Here is a 23,836-nt window from a genome sequence, read left to right on the forward strand (position 1 = left end):
TTCTTCGTACTGTAAAGAGATATTGTACAACTGGGAAATGTAATAAATGAACGGAACATCAAGACATCAGATTTCCCAAATGGGTATCTGTAGTTAGTATATATTGAGCTTTTAATTACTGATTTGCTTATTACAGAATACTACAGAATATACTGTAGATATACTACAGAATAGAATATATATATACTACATAATAGAGTTCTCATGATGAGATAAGGTATAAGTATGAAGCCTCGATGAAATATCATGTACAAGTCAAGGAAGAATACCTTTGTAACGCCAATTGAAGCAATTAACAGCTTGTCACAGTAATGAATATAGTTTCTTATGTGTTCATCTTGAATACAAGTTCCTCAACATTTCGGTAATAAAATAATTTAAACTTAAGCAAACAATTAATGAAATATTCTAGTTTATTTAGAAATCATGTGTCTTCCATTTTGTACGCAGAACACAGTAAAGCAATAAAGGCAAACCACTGAAAACGTATCGGTGACAAAAAATGGATTTTTTATTCATTTTTCAAGGGACAAGCTAGTACAAAGACTATTGTCGACACACAAGACAGGCCAAAATGTCTGGTCATACAGCATTACTGAAGAAATAGACATACAACGAATTCAACATGTCAAGCTATAAATTATTCTTTTGCCACATTAAGTTTGCTTTAGTTTATTTAAATCTACTTTATTTCTGTCGAAAGTCTCGGGCATCATATATATTTGTATACATATAAAATATTTTTCAATGAAGCTCTGCAACTGAAGTCAATGAATATTCTACTTCGGTTCATAAATTTTAAATCAGAATAATTGCAAATTTGTATTAAATTATGATAATATTTTTTTAATCAACAGATATCATTATTTGATATATTGTAATTTATAAGAGAAAGAGTAGTATTGTATTGAATTCATAATGCCCGTTTTCTCACTTAATGGTTAATAAATTTGATTTATCAACATAGGAACAAAACAATCACAGCAAAAACAAAATTCGCTACATACGGCTGAAGGGGGATAAAAGAAAAGCATTATGTTTGCATGGACATATATTGGCAAAATAGAAAAAATTAAAAAGGAAAAAGGCTTAAAAATATCCCATTTCGTTAATATTTATTCTTGCTTTTATTTGGCACAAAATACAGAAGAAAATGGCCGAATAAAGGTTTTTATTTATGTGAAATAAAAACGAAGCAAGGCAGTAGGTTTTATTATGGGATTTATTAATCACCAAATTCAGTACTTTGCAACAGTCGTTTATAATCAAAAGTTTTATTATCATAGATTATTAAATAAAGGTAACTTAATGTAATTAAACCAGATAACTGAAAAGTTATTATAAACTACCCAAAATACTTAGAAATATTTAGCAATTGATTCTTTTATTTTAATGTATTGAATAGTTATGAGTGTAAAAGGCCTTTTGAAATTAAATCATCAAATTCAAAATTAAAGTAAAAGATTCTTTTGAAATGTTTATAATTTAAAAGCTTTATCCAGAACAAACGAAAGTTTATTTTTGTACTTGGAGATCCCACCAAGAGCTGAATAAAGAACAGGGATGTCAGGGAAGTTAGACTTTGGCTAAAATTTCGAGAAATGTTCTTTCTGAAAGGGCGTTTTCGTGGCTTTCCTCACATGTTACGTGAATAAAGCTGGTTTTCCGCGGAAAAGTTTCCCAATAAGTCTTTCTCTTCTCTAAAGAGACACTTCTAATGTCCTTTGCGATAACTTAACAAATTCTTGCACTTAAGTTTTTAAAAAGTTTTTTCACTTTTCAGTTCTTGAATTGCCCTTCAAAATGGTAGTTCAAAGCTGTAGAATTTCCAGAATTATGTTATACGAGGAAAAATAAGTTGAACTGCTAAGGCAGTACGTTGCCTTTAATTAGTCTTTATAGTATCCTCTCACTGAGAGAGATTTCTAAAAACTATGAAGACAATTCTATTAGAGGAAAAATAAAAATTCAAAAAACGACAGTTGAAAAAAATATGAAAGCTTTCAGATTTTATATTACGACCAAAGGGCATATTGTTAACATTTTGTGTGTTACCTTTATTTATTAAATACCATGCTCTTCGCACTTAAAGCACATAAAATTCCATCAACAGCAATACCACAAAATATTTTAAAACAGCATATCTTTAGAATGTCCGATAGACAGTCTCGCGCGCTAGAGGTAAAAAATGTATTTTTTTCCCGTACAGTGTTGCTATTGCTTCTTTTGAAATTGTTGAGTTTGTTAATCAAAAATTCGTTAAACTTTTACAAACTATGGAATGGATATTAAAACTAATTCGAAATTCAAAATTCGGAATTCCAGGTGCCCATGTTAGAGTGGAGGATTACATTATTAAAAATTTGATGGCTCTAGGTACCGTAATTTTTTCACAGTGCGAGAAACATACATTTCATGCGGATTTTTCATTATTTAATTTCTTTAAATATAATACAGGCCGACAATATTTCGTGGTAACAATTTAATTAGTGATTCGCCGTTTATCGTGAAACGTCACAAAATGCCGTTTTGAGACTAATAGCGCTTTTGGACTAAAAAAAAAAAAAAAAAAAAAAAAAAAAAAAAAAAAAAAAAAAGTATAGCTTGTAATTACGCTACAATGCAAGAAAATTGAATTCCGTTATTATTTAAGGTACAGTTAATTTTCTATAAATTTTGAAATGAAAACAATTTAAGGCTATACATTAAATTTAAATCTTATCCCCAAAAGCATTTGGCTCAGAAATAGGTTTTAATTAAAAATAGATAGAAGTTATTGTTGCATAAGATAATCATTATTTGAAATTTATAGCGAAAATGTAGTTCGAATGACGTAAAAATGTGAAAATCCTAGAGTAGTAAATGCTAGTAAAAATCTTAAATTTTGAATTTTTTGCTACTTATACTACAAATTCGCTAATGATGGATGTTTTTCGGCGGAAATTAAAAGAACTCTATGTGTTTAATAGTTTCTATAAATTGAAGAGATCCACAGATACATCTTTGATAATTATTTGATCATTATACCTCTAGCTTACTGATGTTATAAATCATCACGTGATTTATAATCCACAAGAATTTTAGTGTAAGATTTGAGAGGTTTTCCAACAGCAATAAACGTCGAGAAGGATTGATTACATTAGATTTTAAAAAAGGGGAAAAAATATTTTCAGACTAATTACCTGTTTTGTTTTAAATAATAACTCGCGGTACTGAAAAAAAGAAATATTAATAAATAGGTGATTTTTTTAAAATTAATTTTCAATATTATGAGTTGAATTAATTTGCTAAATGTTAACATTGAAACTACTTTAATATAAATAACTTTTATGCTATTTCACTTCTGCATTGGGAAAGGCAAATAGTGAGAAAAGAACGAGATTTAACAAATTTGCAATCATTTTACATGCCGTGAGCAAAGAAACATTACAACAATTCTCACAGGATGCAACAGACACATCACAATTAGCTCAAAATGACAAAATGCATGCTAAGGAAATTTTCTTAATTAAGACTCTAAAATTGCCCACTGGAGTGAAGAAAAATCAAAAAACAGCTAAAAAAAAAAAAAAAAAAAAAAAAAAAAAAACCACTGTTTTTAACGCAGGTTTGCATAATATTTGATTAAAATGTTCAGTTTTGAAATGCTACAGGCAAAGCTCACAAGTATCAAAGAATATGAAAGTCAGGCATATGTTTAACGACAGCGTAGTAGAAGAGTGGAATCAAGTACTGGGTAATTGGAATTGTAAATTTATTTTCAGTTAGCGGCAGTGAATTTCGACTATTGGGAGTTTAAGTATGTCAGGACGAAAACAAAAGCAAGAAACACTGCTTTACAGTATGCTTCACTAATGTGGAGCGATCCGAGATCTTCGATTCGTATGCGAAGTATTTTGGAAGAGTTAATACGCTATGAATTCCTCTCTATTTAATGAATGAAGGGCAATACTTAACTGGATAATACCTAATCGAATGATACTTGTCTTTGATAATTCAAAAATGAATGCATTCCAAGAACGAAATGGCGCGCTTTTCTCCACAGAATATCTCAGTTGAATATGTTTGGATCACTTTAGATATTTTACAGCTCCAGACTCTTCATAGGAGATCGTAAAAGCTATCAAATGCTATTAAAAAGTACTGGAACTATATCCTGAAAAAACCTTTTCATGTTCATCTTCATAATCTTTGCAAAGATTCGTATATATTTAGTTTACCTGGTGATTTAATATCGTTGTTTGTTATTTTCGCTCTTGTATTCAGTAAGAAAATTAATTTTTTAATTGGATAAAATTTGCTTTTATGAGTTTGGATCTAAAGATCTTGTGCAAATTTCACTTTTCTGTTTAAAAAGCAACAGAAGTTAAGCCTATTTTTGTGAATTAGACTTTAAGTTTTCAGTTCAGTGTATCTGAAAAGATATTTGAGATATTTTGTACACAAGTGAAAAGAAATAAAAAGGTCAACTAAGAATTAAGAAAGAAATTGAGAAAAGTCACTGAGCTGTGAAATCATTAGTCATATTATTTCATTTTATTAATAACTTTTTCCGAGTGATTAAAAAATCTTCCATCGAAGCAAATTTAAATGAGTAATTAAGTCATCTATCTATCTTTGAGAGCAAGCCCTTCAAGTGGCTGCTTATCGTCTGCTTTTCTATCCAATGAAGTATATATTTTTGAAATTAAATAAATAAATGAAACTTTACGGTGAATGAACTCAGATTAAAGAATAATAGGATTACTGAAATTTTGTTGCAGCTTAACTTATCAATCCTCTATAAATTTACTTCAAAACAAACTCAATGCATTAAAAACACATTCTTCCCCTTTTTCTTTACAAAAACCAAAATTTGTTATTTCTGTTTTGATGGATAGCCGCATTAAAATTTATTTTCATCAGGGATTTGTTTTAAAGAAACTGATAAAATTTGTAACAAGAGCAAAAAACATTGCTCCTGAATTCTTGCTCGCACTGCAATACCGAGCGATCGATAGGCCATGTTTCTCTTCCACGGTTATCATCATTTCGGAAGAATTTTTTTCATCTCTAGGCTATGTTCCCCGAATTTTATGACATTAAACTTATGAGGCATGTATATTCTTACGCAGTTGGCAATAGATGGTTCGTTAAGCATTTGAAATTTTTTACAGGCTATTCCTCTAGCACATAAAAATGATGCTTAACATACCGTATTCAACATTTTGAAATGCCTTTGTGAAGAGGATTCCGTCATTGAAAATTGTCTATTCTATAAAATTTCTCCCACTATTCTACTTCCGTTACGGCTAAGAAATTTTATACATTTTAAAAACACCACAATAAAAAATTTAATCTTATTTTAAATCTGCCTTTAGTCATAAAAAAATTGTATTAAGCGCACGAAATGCCATAAAATTACGCTGCAAAAATAGCCTTAATTGGGTCTATTTCTACAAATACACAAATAATTTAGTAGTTTAATTTTATAACGATCAAAGCGTGTCATGCGTAAGTTGCTAATGAAATTTCTTTTATTTGTTTTATGTTACCGAGTACAAAATATTGAAAAAAAAAAAAAAAAAAAAAAAAAAAACTTAAGAGTTATTCACTAAGATGTAAAATGTTGAAATAACATAAGAAAGGACAAACCTATCCATAGTAATAGTTAACTTTTTCATTGTTCTGTAAACATCAAAGGCAATTAACATATTTATAATTAGGAATACGCAACGTTCGTAACAGTGCAGAATAAATAGAAAATAACTTAGCATAAGGTCAATTCTTTTCTCATTCGTTTGAGAACTTTTATCATACATGTTACAGGAAATCCATACAATCGAGCACCTCTTCTGAAAAACATCAGTGGATAACATCAACTTCTTAGTTTGTCAAATATTTGAACCATGAACGCTGTATTTCAGCAGTTTTGTGAGGATCTTCCCTTTTTGTACATAATTTTACATTTCATTTACTAACAAACATTCATCGACTTAAATACGAAAACACAAACAAGTACAGAAAAATTTATTTAAACGTATAGATATAAGTACTACACATTTATGAGTTAGTTATTCATTTTGATACTGAACTTAAACATACAATCAGAATATCAAGTAGTTAAAGAACTGCAAAGGAATGCATTAGCACATCATAATACATCACGATTTGTATCAGTTACTCACTAAAATTCCAGAAACTACATATAAAAAAATACGTTTATATGCGTTCTCTCTTTTAATACTTTCTAACAGTAAAATCTATAGTGCCATCTGGCGCTCAATTTCTAAAACAGAACTAAATTATTCAGCAATGACAAAAGAAATTACAGCGTTGTCTATTTTGATCTCTATAGATATAAGGCTCAAGAAGCAGCAGGAGAGGACGGAAAGTTTTTGAGAACGTTTCGTCGGTCAAAGATCTGTGACACTTCTCGCATTTACCACGCGAACCATATTTTTTTGCCCGATTTCGTCGAACTTTTTGATTCCAAAGTCACAGCACGAATTTAGGGGTGCAGTAAAATATTTGAGAATTTAAGGTCTCACTCCTGCTGCAATACTCGACAAAAATGGACATATTTCAAACACAGACATAGCTAGACACTGAATAAACTAAATACAGAAGAGCTTTCTCGAGCTTTTACGCAAAGACTACGTCTCTTTTACTACGCAAATGCGAACTGCTTCATTTCCAACTTTTATACACTAAATACTTTCAGCGATTTTTTAAGATGGAAAGCTGGAAAATCTGAGAATGCGCATTTTATTCTTCAACAATTAGAAGATTTCTTAATTTAGAGTCGATTCTGTAAATAAACTGATACTTCTGTTTTGAAAATTCTAAATTTTTGTTGAAGTTAATTATTTGAGCAAAGGAAGTTTGATAGAACATTATTAGTGTACGCGCAGCCATAGGTGTTATTATGTACACTAAGGTAATTTAATTATGTGCACAATTAAAGTGAATTCTCTTTAAAAATCAGCTGTTCCTCTCATTCTCTATAGGCTTTAACACATCTCTAGAGATTGAGAGAAACAGATAATTCTGAACATTCTGCTGATACCCTAAAACATGGGTTCTACTGACACTATATTTAATTCATCATTGTTACTTGAAGGCAGATTGACTAGCTAAATAAAAATAAGCAATATTAGACCTTTAGGTGAGATTTACAGCATAAATACTTCAATAAGAAGCTGCAGTATTACTTTTATTTAGAAGCGGGAATTATATGAATTATATTATATGCGGGAATTAATCTGCGGAAGTATTACTTTTATTCAGATCCTGTTCCAAATGGGAAAATGAGCGAAAGAAGGAGAGAGGGCGGGGAAGTACAAGATTTATTTTTAAAAAATAAATAAATAACGTATTTTATAAATATTAGGAAAATTAAATTTAAATTTAAGAAATAGAAAGCATAGCAAAGAGTATAAAATTAAAGAATTGAAAAGCAAATATACACAGAATCAGATATAAAAAAAGTAAATTCAACTATATTTTTTCTTTAAGACCATACGGTACGAGAGTAATCTATGTATTAAAAAGATAATCTACATGCTAAGTGAAATGTGTTTTAAACCAGTGGTCTCAAAGTGGGAGGGGGGGCCGCGTGTGGCTCTTGACGCTGTTCTTTTCTGTCCGCCATTACGTTTCAATTAGGTATTTGTTTTAATACGTGCTGACTGATTTCGTTCCCACTAGCAGCCGAGCGAAAAAATTACTGAACACTGGTATTTCCGACCCGGGCTCGATTCTAGGCGCACGGACAGACTGCATGAGCGTTTCCGTGGTTTTCCCTACGTGTGATGTGTATACGAGCTAGTTTCCCTTAGGAAGTCCTCCATGAAGGCGTCCTTTCCCTTAGGCAGATAACCCTTGCATGTTTTGCCATAATTAAATAAACCAAACCCTTGATTTCGACATAACATAAATTCATCGGGCAGTGGACTGCAATACATAGTTTATTAAGAAACTAGAAAAGCACTAGCAAATATTTAAGCAGTCGTTACATTTCAGCCGAGTTCGAAGTTTGCTCTGACAGGCCCGCAAAAGAAGCTGAAAGAAAATGGACATTAATCATCGCATCTCAGGAAATGACAGTTTAAAACATCAATATAAACAACACTGGACATATATAAATTGCATTTATATGCGCGATTGCTAGTGATCGAAAAAGGAAATAAAATGTATAGAATTGCGATGTCAGTTAAATGAAAAATTTAGAGACCTTGTATACTTGCATGCCAGGCCACATGACTAAACTAGGTGTCACTTCGATACAACCAATAAATTTACTTGTCGGAACGAAAATTGGAAAAACTTTTATATTCCAACGTGTCCGTTTTTTTTTCGTATTGAGTTGGTACTTCTGCTTTTCTTTAAACAGGTACTAGTTGGTTGAGAATTAACAACTCTAATAAAAGGGTTCGAATGATGATGACCATTTACAATCCGGAATGAAAGATAGTTTCCAATAATTTTTCTCCAAGGCCATAGAAGTTATCAGACATGAAACGCCATCAAGTCTCAAGCTGTAGTGAAAAACCGAGAAATGTATATTTATTTATATACTATTGTCTATATTTTTTTTGCATGTGTCGATAAAATATTTAATACAAAAAGGAAATCTCAAGTTTTGTTCTGGGAAAGTTTTCTGCGGAAATTCGGTAAGATTTAACAAATTTTGTATTTTATGCTAAAGGCACATTATTTAGTAGTAATTTCAAACCATTAGAATTATTTGAAATAAATATTAATCCAAAAAATTTAATATTCAATTGCTAGTGCATTTGAATTACGAAATGCGACCAACAGAAATTTGTTACAGATAGAAAATTAGCACGATAAATTTGAATATTTTTCTTTGCATTATTATTATTTGTTTATGTCTGTTTAGGTAAGTGGAATTTGAAATTAAGTTAAAATTTAGATATTTATTTGAAATTTTGTCCCAAAAAAAATCTGCTTCCCGTGCACGCGGCTCTGTGCAATTTGAGTTTGAGACCACTGTTTTACCTTAAAGCAATTCATATAATTTTCAAACTAATTTAGATTCGAAAGGAACTACTTTATGAATTAAATGAAGAAATTTAAGATCTTCATGACATTTACTCTGACCGAAAGAACTTTATGGTTTCAAAAAAATTAGCTGAGAGGTTATTGATAGATTTACAAATAGCGAAACGTTTAGCTGGAAATTAACTTTTAAGTTATAAATAAGTATTTCATAATATCATAATACTTAATATGTTTTCGTAATCTCAGTTGTTTTAAGTGACATAACAATTAAAAAATACTATAAAATAGTAATACGCTATTTAATAAGTACACAAGAGTACTCCTATACAATAGTAGTAGATTCACATACAAACTATGAAAGACTTAATGTGAAATAAGAAATAAATCATTAATGCATTACCAGTGCGTTACCATTGCATAGTACAATTTTGTCATTAATTATTATATTTGACTACAAATTTGATTTAAAGACGAAATTACGAGGTATATTTTAGATTTGAAGGAAAAATATCTAATTTTCCATAAAAAATTAGGCGTTGAGTTGAAATATGTTTTAATAGCTATGCTAAACTGATAAAATTTACATGTTTCTGAACCCATGTTTTAGATTAAGTATGCAGATTCCTATAACCGCTTTGTTTTTTTTTGGGGGGGGGGACATATGATCAGTTTTCTAATACAAATATTATCTAGAACAATTTTTGTGCGCATCCTTCTCTATTGTGCGTTATTGTTTTTATTCATGACTGATTTTAAGATTTAGTAATTTGATGTGTCTTGTGGGCGGTTGATCAAAAGCTCCAGATTTACTCTCCAATATATTTGAATTCTTTTCGCATGAAATTAAGGTAGTTTTTGACATAAATTATTGCGGTAAATTAAGCTATTCCATTTGAAATTACCAATTCTTTTCTAAACATAAAACATAAATAAAAACTCTTTTATATTTTAAAGAAATTGTAACTAAATGAATATTTCTACGACAGAAAATCATATCGTTATTAACTGTTTGAAAAATTCTTCAGACTTACTCTTTCTAAGAAATTTTATGAAATAATCATGACATTATGACTCTCTTTTTGCGTTAAAAAGAGAGTGTTGTTTAAATACACATTTTTTTTGGGAAAATATTAAATCAACCATTAACTTATAATATTTTTAAAAATATAAACAAATTAATTTTGTGAAAAGCAACTTAACTAGAATAAAGATGAATAAAGTCAAAAATATAATAATAAATATATAACACCGTAGCATTAAAGGAATTAAACAATTCTTTCAGTTTTTATAAATTTGGATGGAATATTCAATAAAATTAAAAATATTTAGCAGACGATTTCCTAGTTTCATTTTATATCTTTAAATGAATATCGATTTCTAATATATTTGTTATCAAAATAAGGTTTTACATACATCGACTTCCTTCTTTTATTAGAAAACAATTTTGAATAAGAAAAATTGCTTTAAAAGCTAGTGTTTCCGGATTTATTAGTATACTTTAAATTCAGGATAACTCGCTTTCTTTCTTAAATATTATCCGTGGGATATAAAAGACTTAGTGTTTAAATGGATTGCCTATAGTTTACGGCTTGCGATTAAGCACTGCCTTATCTACATTCGCCATCCAGTTGGAAACTGTCTTAGCTGAATTCCATAAATTACTCACTTTCTGCAAGCGATTGCAGCTGCACTGATTCTGTCGCAGAAGACGATGGCGTTTATCGATGGATGCTAAATCGATAGAGCACTACTCCAAAACAAGTAAAAAATAGGAAGGTTATTCAAATGACGGCGTGCTGTGACTCTGTCGTGCCTTCTACGACTCGGATTGAGGATTTAAACTCTCTCGTTTTTGGTTTTTACGTATGAAATTGGTGCGCATGAGACCATTCTTCTGTAGTGTTAACGTGCTCTACGTTCCACTCCTACCGCTACGAGAAGTGCAGCAGAAATCTTTGACCAACGTTTTGGCCTTAGTAAAGAAGACGGAATACAAATCAGTTTATTTGAAAAATTTGGTAGAATTTGATAACTACTTTGGATAGGCGAAATGAGTGTCGCCTAGTAGAGAATTAATGCTCTATTTCGAAAAGCATCCATCGTATCGCCATCTGACTATCTACATGATTACGATTACAATTAAACAATGTTTAATATTTATCTCTAACAACATCTCATTACTTTTAACAGTATTTTCTTAATAGTAATAATAGGTAGTTTCTTTAATCCAGTGACGTAAACTTGATCCATGACATATGAACAATATATATATTTGTATAAAAAAGTATTATGGTTCACAACATTGAAAACTATGACAGAAAAATGGGAAAGAAGAACTGATAAAACATCTACAATAATTAAACTCCTCAAAGAGCCTCAAAAATAGGATAGCTTTCTCTCGTTTGAGACTACATCAATCTACACATTTAAAGCTGCAAATGCTTTTATATTTATTGCGATTTTACTCTTGAAAGCAGTACTTGTTGAAAATAAAGCTTTTCCTTAAAATTGTTTTGCATTTAAAATAACAATTTATAAGCAGTTTTCTGTAAAAAGAACCTGCTCAAGTGAGATTATGGCCCTCTGAGAAGTTTAATTTTAATATTTGAAAGCAACATCATTGGTAAAGAAAAGTATTATGTGAAAACAGAATTTTTAATATAATAAAACTGAAGCTATCGTTACTGCTTTTTTCCCTAATATATAGTAACACATCTTTTCGGTAGCAAATAAATAGTTTAACTAAAAACTTAAAATTCTCAAAATGTAAAACACGCAAAAAATAATGTATTGGAAATTATTTTATACACATTTTGATTTTCACCAGAAAAAAGAACGTACAACTTTCTTAGAAATGTTGAGAATATGTTTATAATTTTTGTGCAGTCCACATGAAAGTTTCCGAGTTTTAAACATTATCTTTCAATAAATGTAAATTTTGGTATTTCTGTAGGCATATCGTAAAATTTTCCCTCCTCTGTATCTGAATTTACAATTATAAATTTGGTACATGATTTAAATTGCAATTTGAAATTAATCTGGAAGAAATAGATCTTATACAAAACATAAAATATACCATTGCTAAATACCATATGAATGAAATAGAAGAATTTTTAAAATAAAAATTACTTAAAAATGCGACTAACATTTCTTATCGGAAGATACTACAGTAAGTGGTTTAGTCTAGGATTCGAGGATTTTATTTGACTTAGTTTTGTAGAGTGGCAACAAAGCTGAGGCTCTAACCTCACAGTATGAAGCAATTCTTGGACCCTTTTTTTTCTAAGTTTACATTAATAAAACTTCCAGATGGGAGAAAAGGAATTTTCTATCACTGTACAAGTTTCAAAGGCTAGCACATCAGCTAAATTCGAAAAAAGGAATTTCGCCTCGCCACTGCATTATTCATGGTAATCCGTTGTGGACCTGCCCTTTAGCGATAGTGGATAGATTGGTTCTACTATAATAAGCTCCCGTTCATAGCCCACTTCTGCATTTTTCATGGATTGGGATCCTATCTATTTCAAGAAAAGAATTTTCTAGGATTTCCAGTCTGTACTTTGAACCTGATGTGATTCCATTTTCTTTCGAATTTCCAAATTTCGTTCAGCTGAAATACTTCTTTCTACCAGTAACCACATGGATAGAAAAGAACATTTTTGAAAGAATTGGAAGTGGCATAAAAAATTTCTTTTACTAATTATGAGACAATTTTCTCCAGTTGAAAGATATTTTAATAATATTTAAAACTCTTAATATGCTTAAAAATTACTAAAGATTTTTTTTGCATTTATATAATTTAGATATTAAGCATGCTAATTGTGTTTTAAAGCATATTTGGTTGAATTCGAATTTTTTTTCATAAAATTTAAACATATATTTATCATTCACTTAACAATCACAAAGCTCTTTCATTAATAATAAAATTTTTATTTAATTAAGATCTTACAATAATTATTTTTAAAGAGCAATTAAAGCCTTTCTAAAATTATTATTTAGTCATATGCGTCATCTTTAAAGAGAGAAGAAATATTTGAACGATGTACAGAAATATTGCTTTGCTTAGATGATCCAAATCAAGAAATTATTTGTATATAGTAAACGCTACTTGCATTTAAAATAGTAAACTCGATTTAGACTACTTATTCGGTTGAAACATAAGTAATGGCCGTTTATGTTGTGTTTAAAATCCCGCAGTAAAAATAAAATGTATTGGCATAATGTTTTAGCTTATTCGAAAGACAATCTTACCTTCTACAAGATGGCGTATTTGATTTTTTTGTCTGAGCTAATTTTTGTTATTTTTCAGATCATTAAAATGGAGTGTCAAGTTGACAAAAATAAGCATTTTCGTCATCTTCTTCTTTTTGTGGTTAATCGAGCCGCCAATGCTGCAGAATCTGCCCGAGAAATTTGTGAAGTGTATGGAGAAGGTGCAATGCCTAAACGAACTGCAAGAAATTGATTTGCCAATTCGACCTCGAAGACGCTGCTCATTCAGGACGACCAAATGAGTTTGACGAAGAGCGTTTGAATCAGCTTCTGCACTCGAGAATTAGCAGAACGAATAGGTTGTAGCCAAATGACTATAGCTCAGCATCTTGGGTCTATATTGGAAATTCCAAAAACTCGGATATTATTGACTAATTTATTGTTTTTTGTTCTGTTAAAATAAACATTTTTAAATTAAAAAAACGGCCATTACTCATGTTTCAACCCAATAAATGCTATCTCGGTGTATATAATAATCCTTCTGAGTGACTTTATTTGAAGCAGGTATTCGTATTTCCCCACGAATGCACTGTGGTTTTCATTAGTAATGTTCATGCTTTCTATACATGTGGTTATTAATAATTAAAAATACTTCTCGCGGAGGGGAGGAGGGAAAAAGGATCATTTAAAAATTAATATATAAAGTGCCGTCAGCCATTTTGATTTTTTACCTCCTTTCTCCTTTTGGCAAAAATAACGAAATTTATAGGGGCTTCATTGATAATGAATTTAGACGTATTCAGCAAAATACTATTTTAATTTGTATATGCCTTTTATTTTTCAATTTTACATAAGAGTTATCCTTTTTCAACTTTCCTTTCCTCAACATAATTCCAGTAAATATCCAACACGTCAAGCTTAGCTCTCCAAATCTTCTAATTTAGATGCTTTCACTGTAAATTTTAATTCTTTCTAATAGAGAAGAGTAAGATATATATATATGTATATATATATATAGAGTAATATTACGTTTTCTATTATGTCACTTCCTTTCATTATAATCGCTTAATACTGGAATTCCTATGTGTATTGATTACAAATATATATACATATATAGATAATTTTTTAAATAGTAAATTTACCTCTTTCACCTTTATCTGTCCTCATATATATAATTTTCATTTAAACAAAAAAATTATTTGTATTAATATTTGTATTAAAGACATCACAAATTAAAATGATTTTTTTTTAGGGTTACAATAAATTTCTCCTTTGATTGCATTTCTAGAAACACAACTATCATTTTGCTATCTTGTGAGTTTTACTCAGAAGTAAAGCTTGTAAAAACCCTATTTTGATTTTAAAAAGTAATTGTAGCATGAAGTTACCTCAACTACATTTTTAAATGTATCTTTATTTAAAAAAATTGTCGATTTTACCTTAATCGGGATGTCAGTAATCTCAAAATGAGAAACAACTACGTTTGAATACGTAAGGAGCAACAGCGAATATATGAAGTGATAAATTTTCACAGAAGGAAATAGTTTAATTACTTACAACTTCTTAGTTTGAAGCCCCTGAACTTGAAGAACTAGATTAAAAATTTATATAAAACATTTGGCAAGATACTGCATTCGCACGAATCTAAAAAAATATAAATTTATTCTATGATCAAGGTGAAGTTTTTCACGTCTTTTTCATTTAGTATCTGCTACTAAAAGAATAACTAAAGCACACTTTTTATTAACGCATTTTAACTACATTATTTTAAAATGCCATTTTAGGCTCTTGATATATATATCTGAAAATTACAGTTTTGTTTCGAACAATTCCTTTGTTATTGTACTTTAAAAGGGAGAAATAACTCTTTAAAAATTTGTTTCTCGCTTTTGTAAGATCATTTTTTGTATACGTTGACGGTTCTAAAATATGTCTAATAAATTCATCAACTAAATAGGGAACTGCCAAATTGCTGATATCAAAATGGCTGACTAAACACACGAATTTCATGTAATACACAAAAGTGGGAATAAAATGCCCTGATGCACGTAAATAGATCTGGACGACGTTAACATCAGATGGTTGACGATGAATGCAAAAAAGGACCAAACCCACAGAATCACGACAGACTCTTGTGGTGGTGGAATGTGGCTATGGCGACCTCTGACATCATCATATCGATGGGTTCTCTTGTGTCGTACAGCGTGGGGGCGTGCAGGATAATTCCGCAGGTGCCGACAAGAACAGCTACGGAAAAGATCCACAGGAATAGTCGGTCCAGAACCATTGCCACGTATTTCCAGTCCTCTTTCACCTGCTCAAAGATCCAAGAAAAATAATCTCACACAAACAAGTTATAAAACTGTTCACTTGCTAAAACTCTTAAATGCAGTTACTATACTAGGAGCTACACAAGTGATTCATGATTTAAACATTGTTAGCTGATGGATTTTTATAACTATGAAGTTCTTGTTTTATATCTAATTTAACAAATTAGCAATAGTTGAATGTAAGAGCATGTGGTTTTTTTTTAAATTACTAGTCAAATATGGGAAATTAATTTAATTTTTTATATTTCTTCTTCATTAAAAGGATGGAATGGGATGAATAAGTTCAAAATTTTATGAAAAATGAAATGCTTGTATTTGTTGTAAATTACTAAAAGGGACATAAAACTAAAATTCATCTTTTAAATTACATCATATAAAAACATACACGAATGAGATTCTGAGACCCGATACACAAACTCATCACTCTGCCATAAAAAGGACTGGTAACACGAGAATTTTCGGGCTTTCCCTTACGTATGATGTGGACAGTCCTCCGGGAAGGCGTTCCTTCCCTTAGGCGAAAAGCCCTTGTGTGCTTTGCCATATCTCAAATAATTCAACTCAATTCATCTTGAATTTCCTATTTCCAGTTTCATATATGCATCGCCAACAAAATATTGTTTAATAAGATTCTAATTTTAAGAACTGGAAAGGAAAAATATTTAATTTAAATATGTAGTTTTATATCCCTTTAAACGGAATACATAGCTTCCAGTATAAGTTACACCCATCTGTTTGAATTACTTGACTTTTTAAGTTTTATTTACTATGCAACCAGTCATGCGACATGCATTAGTTTCGAATATAGCACATCCTTAATATAATTCTATGCTTAACATGTACGATAATAGTGAAAAGTGTTCCACTTAGTCTCAGCAGTCCCCACCATGCACCTTCTTTCCATGTTCTGGTTCTTACTTCAATGTTCCTCGTTTCGTGACCAATCCCCGGAGGACACAGTACTAAACTCTTTATTTATGTTTATTCATTTATTTATTTTTAATTCGATCGACGGAATCCAACAGGCTGAAAAGCACCTAACCCAGTGGGCCAGTTGTTCCGTCGATGGTAAAAAGAAAGAAAGTCTCGAAATGACGCATTGTAGAAAAAGATTAGTACTCGTATTTTTAGAAAAGACAGCCGAAAAGGATTAAGCGTCTAATGCTAATTTAGATTATAATTTAGCTTTTACACATTTAAAAATTTTTTTTATCCATAGACCTTTTTAACAGGAAGGCGCACAGTTCACAACGCGCTAATGTGCCCAAATTGTAATCTCCTAATAGAAAATCAAATTTTTTGAACGAATTAAGCCCGCCGCTGACAGAGCTCTTTTAAGTAATACCTTTGTTGGTCTGGTAGCCACAAGAAAATTAAATTCTACTTTGATTTAGTATTTTCTCTTTAGTTTTTGCTGCTGAAAATACTTCAATTGTGTTTTGAAAACTTGTCTTAATTATTTAGTTATTTATTCATGTATGAGAGTTTTTTTTTCATGGGATGCAACGTTATTAGTATTTGAAATGCTTCTTTTAATGATAACATACTAAAAATGCCAATCGAACTATAGAAGGTTATTTGCACTTTAGGAAAAAAAACCTTCTATTTTAATTTTCTTGATAGCATTTTGAAATAAAGATCGGCATTTTCAGTATTATCAACTGCTACTATGTATTGTTGATTAAAATGCGGAGTAAGAGTGATATGTTACCGAAACTTTTTGCTCGTTTTAAATGTTCCATTTGATAACCATTAATCTTCGCTATCTTTCTTCACCGTAATTTCCGAGACAATAAAGCTTTTTTTAGTAGCGGAAGAGGTATTTTATCCCATTCCTCTTCAACAGCTTTCCATAGTCCCAACAGGGTTGTAGGTCGACGTATGGACAATCCGCTTTTTAAGTCTAAAGCGCAACAATCTGTAAATAATACATCAGGAGATTAATAGGGATATGAGTAAGGATATGGCCTTGATACAGGTTTCTTGTTCCATTTTTTCAGGAAATTAACAGTGGATTTTGACATGCGGTGGCTGCTTGTTTTGTGTTGATGCAGACCTACTGATTGATGTCACTGGAAGGGGGTTAGGAGGGGTTAAGAGAAGATATTTCATATTTTAAAATTGGGTATAAAATATATTCCTGATTATATGTGGAGTTGACCTTAACAGCTTTCTGCACTCTCTTTAATTTTTATTTGTCATTATATCAAAAACTAGTAACAATCATAAATCCCTTTGAAAAACTTTAGATTCTTTGAACCATGTTCTAAGATTTTTTTCCCATTCTTTGACGGTAATAAATGGATATTTTCTTATTGCGGTCATTTAAATATACCCAAGATTAATCTACTTTGGCAACATTTTCCCATTTTGACACGGATAAATATTTCTCATAAAGAATTCTGCAGCAGTTCTCCACAAAGATTTCTTTTCGTGGAGAAAAACGATGCACATGATGTTTTTTCGTTCAGATTCAAACCAGCATCAATAACTTTGTTTAGAGTTGACATACATCAATAACTTTGTTTAGAGTTTAGAGTATTTTAATAATTATGTAACTGTCTTTTAACTTCGAAGATTGTCCTTTAGCATTAAAGTTCTTACCTTTGCTACATTCGAAACATTCCGTTTTTTTCTTGGATATGTATTTTAAACAATTTTTCTCCTTGAAGACAAACCTTAACGTTTTTTTCCTTTCTTATTGACAATATTATCTAACGTTGCTTTAGATACGGAAAACCCATGGCTTTGGAGCATTTTTTAATAACTAAATACGAATAATTTTCTTCGGAAAGAGCACAAATATAGCCTTCTGTCTATTGGGTTTTTAAAAGCATCATTTTGTATGAAAACAAAACTGTCAAATAGCAGACGATAATTTTTACTTTCAAAAACATAGTTGCAGTTAAAAATTTATTTCCAAGCAGGTGATTTTTACTTCCTTGTACGAAGTAAAAAGGAAGTATCGTAATCGCGAAAAGTTTCAGGCAAAATATTTCAACAAAAATAGCCATTTTGACCGGTATCGAATGCAATTTAACTATGTTTTTCCTTGACATCTGTACGTAAGGACAGAATAAAAGACTCTTTTCCTCCAAAAAAATTATAAAACTGCTTTAAAATGAATTCTGAAGAGAATTTTTCGTGGTGTCTGTACGTACTGTACGTACGTATGTATCTCTCATAACTCAAAAACGAGTAGTCTCAGAACGTTGAAATTTTGTATATAGGACTGCTATAATATGAAGATGTGCACTTCGTATTTTGGTTGCAATCGGCCGCACCAAACGCGTATATAAATATATATCCACTCTGCTACCCGGCTCAGTGATCTCAGTTTCTTTACTCTTATATGTTTGTAAATTGTACATTTTTTGCTTTAAAAATGATTGAATTATGTTGTTCTTATCTTCCGGTTAAGGTTTTTATGCTTTACGAAATCTGCAAGCAATATTTGTATAATTATCAACAATTTAAAAGCTGTTTAAGTTTAAGCATAATATTTAAATAACATGGCGGACATGTTTCTTTACATTTGAAACAATAGAATAGTAGATTTGCTGCCAATCTAGAGATACTAAGCTTCGCAACAAGAAAGATAACGTCTTCTTTTATTATTGAGAATTAAATCATGCTTAAGCCTTTCTGGAATTTTTTCGAGGAAATAAGTGTTTAGGATTTACTTCGTAATTTTTAATATTGATATTTTCAGTTTTTATCTATTTTTGACTTGTAGCGAAGTGAGAACTGAATTAATTGAATGAGAAATACTGAATGTTCTGTGAAAAGCTCTTTCTTTTTTGTTTTGTTTGCTTAATTTCTTTTATACATCATTCTAGATTTATTATAGCATTTGAATAGAATATGTGGCAGCGATTAGATAATTCTTCAAATGATATAAATTTTGTGCATTCTGAGTTATAATAGGAACGAAATATAACGCTGTTAAGTGAACCTAGCGCCAGAGTGTCGCTATATTGTAGTGAATTTTAAAGAGTGCATTTATTCTATTGTGGTTTATGCGCTATCGACGAAGTAGATTTAATTGAATACAATAAGTTTAAACGAAATGCAAGAAAAATGCGTATAATTTAATATTCTGTGCAAGGAAGTCATGTGGTGTGCACATCAAATTTTTTTATAGCAAAACAAAGTCGTCCGAAAATGTACGAACAGCCTCTATACACACAAACACAGAGGAAGCTATTATATAAACATTTTATGTAATATAATTAATATATATCAGTCAATATAATGATGTGTAACGTGTATATGAGTCAGTTTCCCTTAGAACGTCCTCCACGAACGCATCCCTCCCCTTAAGCAGATAGACTTAGTGTGCTTTGCCATAATAAAAAAACCAAACCAAACCAGGCAATATAATGTAAATACTTTCTATAATGTAGAGTGTTTATATAACAACTTCTGATAAAAATGAAAGCAAGCATTTGAATCTTTTTTTATTTATGATAAAATGAAAGCAAGTAACTGGAAGTTTAAAAAGACATAAAAAGTATTTCAAATTTCTCTTCTTATTAAATTCATATAAAAAGGGAAATTTTAAAGTAAAATTATACAATAGAAAAATTCCATTTTTAATTTCCAACTTGTTTAAATATAATTACATTTATAAACATCTTTACATATTTAATTTTCGAAACCTACCGAATTTCTGAAAATTATTTTCCAAAGTGTTATCATATAATTAAAAAACTAAATATTCTTAATAAAATTTACTGCTTATATTTTCATAAACTTAGCTTGAAGCAACGTTCTAAACGCAAATTTTATTATGCTTTTCTGGTAGAGGTCACAGTCGAACATCTGCTCCAAAGTAATTTCACAAAAGAATTATTTATATAAGATCTCTAATATATTTTTATCATGCATCACAGGTAGTACTGTTCTTTTCCGACAGCTATTTAATTTTCTGGAGTCGTAGCCCCAAGAGATATCCAATAACTCTTTTCAAGATTCGCTTCTTTTATTAAATTATAATATTTTTTCATCTCGTCTTTAAAGAAAAAAATTTTGTTAATATAAATTTTCCTTTCGTCAAAACAATAAAAGAAATCTTCTGGTATGTTTATAATTTGTGGGGGTAAAGACGAGTAATACAGTTTTATTATTTTTTTCCCGAGCAAGAACTAGACTGTTTTACAGAAAGTATTTATTTTGAACAGAAATTTTATTGCAATATTATACTTAAAACATATATTTTTAATAATAATAGTATACTTCACGTCAAAAATCAAGTAAACCTAGAATTTCAATAAATTAAAATATTATTGACGAAGTTGAATTATTTTCAAGATTAATTTACTGCAGATGACAATATATCGTACATGACAGTATATCGCATGCTACAAATAAAAATTTGTGAAGACTTGTTTGAATTTTCGAAAGCCAGAAGCCGAAAAAATGCCCAATGCCTGAGCAGGATTCTAATGTTGTATCTTCCGATATCTAGCTACATGTGCTTTACAATTACACCATGAAGGCACGGTGTAAAGAGGGAGAAAATGCCTTGCATTATCCCCCATTTAAAGGGCGACTGAGAAGAAGAGGATTCAATTGCCAAATCCTGATGGTAATTAATTATCGACCACCACATTATGTTTTAGTTCGAGCATCATGAGAAATTTATAATTTTTCGAGGCTTTTATACGTAAAGAATCAAAAGTGCTCTTTGTGGGATTCAAACTGAGGATATTCTGATTGCTAGTATGACATGCTTTCCAGTTACACCACGAAGGCATGCGGTAAGGAAGGAAAAATGCTTTAAACGTTCTTTTAAGAATTTTGTAAAAAGTACATTTTATTTAGTGAACAAAAAACTCTTCTTCGAAAGTTCAGTATTGAAATCATTTTAATAAGTATAGATAAGTTCGATGTTCCTACATTAGATTGCATATTTATGTGCACTGAAAGCTGAACTCACGGTACGAGTAAGGTCATTTATAAAATGTGAATAATATATATATTGTTATTATCTGCAGAATAGTGAAACATAACTCTTTATGTGTTTTCCAAGGAAATGCTAAGATTAACAATCTGTCTTGGACCTAGAAATTCTCATCCATGCTCATATTAATAATTTAGGAATTTAAAATTTATTTCTAGCGATGATTAGCGTGCTGATGATTTTATTTTAAGAACAACGTATACATCCTCTTAGTCGCCCAATCCTTGAATTTGGTATTTAGGTTTGCCAAACTGTCACCGTCAGTAATCTTTTTAAATTGGAAATGGCTCAGCTCAGTGCTTTCGAAATATTTGCCCAAGTAATATATTTTTGCCCCAGGCTGTTTTTTAACCGCTCAAGCTCAAGCGCAAGTATCTCTTGGCTTAATATTTTGCAAATATGAAAAATTACGGAAATCATCAAAGAATTTCTAAACCCATTTATAGCTAGATCAACACTGGTCAAGGATGTAACTGGATCAACATCCTCACGGAAGGCAATACGCTTTGTCCAACCGACAATGAAGGTTTGCTGCGGAATGGAGTGGAACATGCACCATGGCTGCACCGCCAACTTAAGACCGTCCTGGAGGAGCAACAACTCTACACAGTACCCAGACTCCCTCCCACTAGTGTTCATTAGTTTGCTTTTCAGTCTCAAGTGTGATTTACATGCGTCACCACGGCCATTTCTTGTATAGTTCCTCTGAATTACCTGGAGAATTCTTAGAAATTCGTACCAGACAGTTGTTTCCCAATTGGAATTTCTTCGATCTCTGCAGCTTAAAATGAGGGATTTGAGACCATCTCCTGTGTCGCGACATATATGCCGTAATGTCTTCCTCCATCCAGAAGGCTGAATTGCCACGCATGTCTTACAGATCTTTATTAGACAGGATTTCGCTAGGTGTCCACCGCAACAGCGTATTCTGGACTACTGTGACCTCATGCCCAGGAAAGTAAGTGAACTTTACAGAGAACATCAAAGGAAAGTACACATCCGTGTGAATTAATTGTTTGAATTCTGCATTTGTATTGGCCCAGGAGGATGAACATGAGCAGGCACCTGCGACTTAAATCAATCAAAACTGTCGTAACAAGATCAAATAGTATTTCTCCACCCATGGTCCGGTTAGAGAGCTGACTTTCATCGGAATCCGGGAAGGGGCTGTATGGCAGCTACCATTCCTGTACTTAAATTTTCCCGAGCGACAAATGATTCCTTGTTACTTTTAACTATTCACTGTCGTCTGAAGTATGCAATGTTTCGGTGGAAGGATATGCGCCCGCAGCCAGCTTAAAAGTATGTAAGCCAAGCTATTTATTCGAACCGGTCATATATTATTTTGTCTGTTTCACATAATATTACAGCCAAGTCGTTGCGAGAAGCATGACTTTTTGACCGCTCATTCTTTGTAAGTATCTTTTCTCTTAATCGTTTGGGGCAGCAAAATACTACCCGATGAGAGCAAAATCTCCTGAAAGAAGCTAACAAGAACACATGAAAAGCGAATCAAACTCCAACTATTCTACTAAATTAGACTCAAGGGTAACTTCGAATATGACAAATTTAGTTCGTGAGACCATGAGAAATGCTGAAGAAGTTATAGCACGGAATATGTTGCAGACGAAAATATAAGAACGTCCCAAACTTCCACGTTTAAAAATGTAATTGAGCGTCACGGAAATATTTTTTTCAACTGACAGATGAACTTTCCCTAAAAAACGACTTTGAGAATATTAAAAATTCCACTGAAAAATCCCCCGCTGACGTTTAGAACACCAACGCTCCTCAGAAAACAAATTGGAAATTTTTGGAAGCAATTTCCAAAGATGAATGGATTCCCCTAACATGAACTTGCAAATCTCCAGCTAATAATAAAGGAAAAACGGAAACAGCCCAAAGCAACAGATTCGAGATACTGTTCCCTCAAAATAATGAAAACCGTCTCGTTATTTAAAGCCCAGACAAAATTCCTTCTATAGTAATTAACGAAAGAAAATCTCGATATAATTGCCATAGACAAAAGTTACAAGAAACATGCATTAACCACTTAGAAGCTGAAATGAAAGCAAAATAGATCTTTCTGGATATGAAAAAATTAGATAATTTCAAATACACATGCAAAACCTGAAAAAGCTCATTATTTATCACCTCACTTCAGAGTCTTCCATCAAAGTTATTCTTAAAAATATGTTGAGTAATGTTGCAGAAGAGGCCACTTTCTCCCACATAGATCTCAGGTATCTCCCAGACATCAAAGTAAAACAGTTTACAAAAAAAAAAAAAAAAAAAAAAAAAAAAAAAAAAACCAAAAATGATC

The 23,836-nt window shown here is 31.1% G+C and overlaps 1 protein-coding gene across 2 annotated transcripts in view; it reads right to left on the reverse strand.

Moving 5' to 3' along the window:
- Window positions 1-489: 489 nt before the first annotated feature.
- Window positions 490-23,836, reverse strand: part of LOC118191464 (acetylcholine receptor subunit alpha-like) — a 319,754-nt gene continuing 296,407 nt past the window's right edge. Inside the window, exon 9 of one of the 2 annotated variants that reach the window (XM_085825870.1) lies at window positions 490-15,532. In XM_085825870.1, the coding sequence (XP_085681996.1) occupies window positions 15,338-15,532 (195 nt within the window). In that variant the 3' untranslated portion in view covers window positions 490-15,337. Of the gene's footprint in view, window positions 15,536-23,836 lie in introns of both variants that reach the window. The other variant, XM_085825869.1, reaches the window with a different exon arrangement.

This window comes from Stegodyphus dumicola, chromosome 10, assembly GCF_044657685.1.
Source record: "Stegodyphus dumicola isolate Sdum_Otavi_A_Nest chromosome 10, ASM4465768v1".
NCBI classification, from domain to species: domain Eukaryota; kingdom Metazoa; phylum Arthropoda; class Arachnida; order Araneae; family Eresidae; genus Stegodyphus; species Stegodyphus dumicola.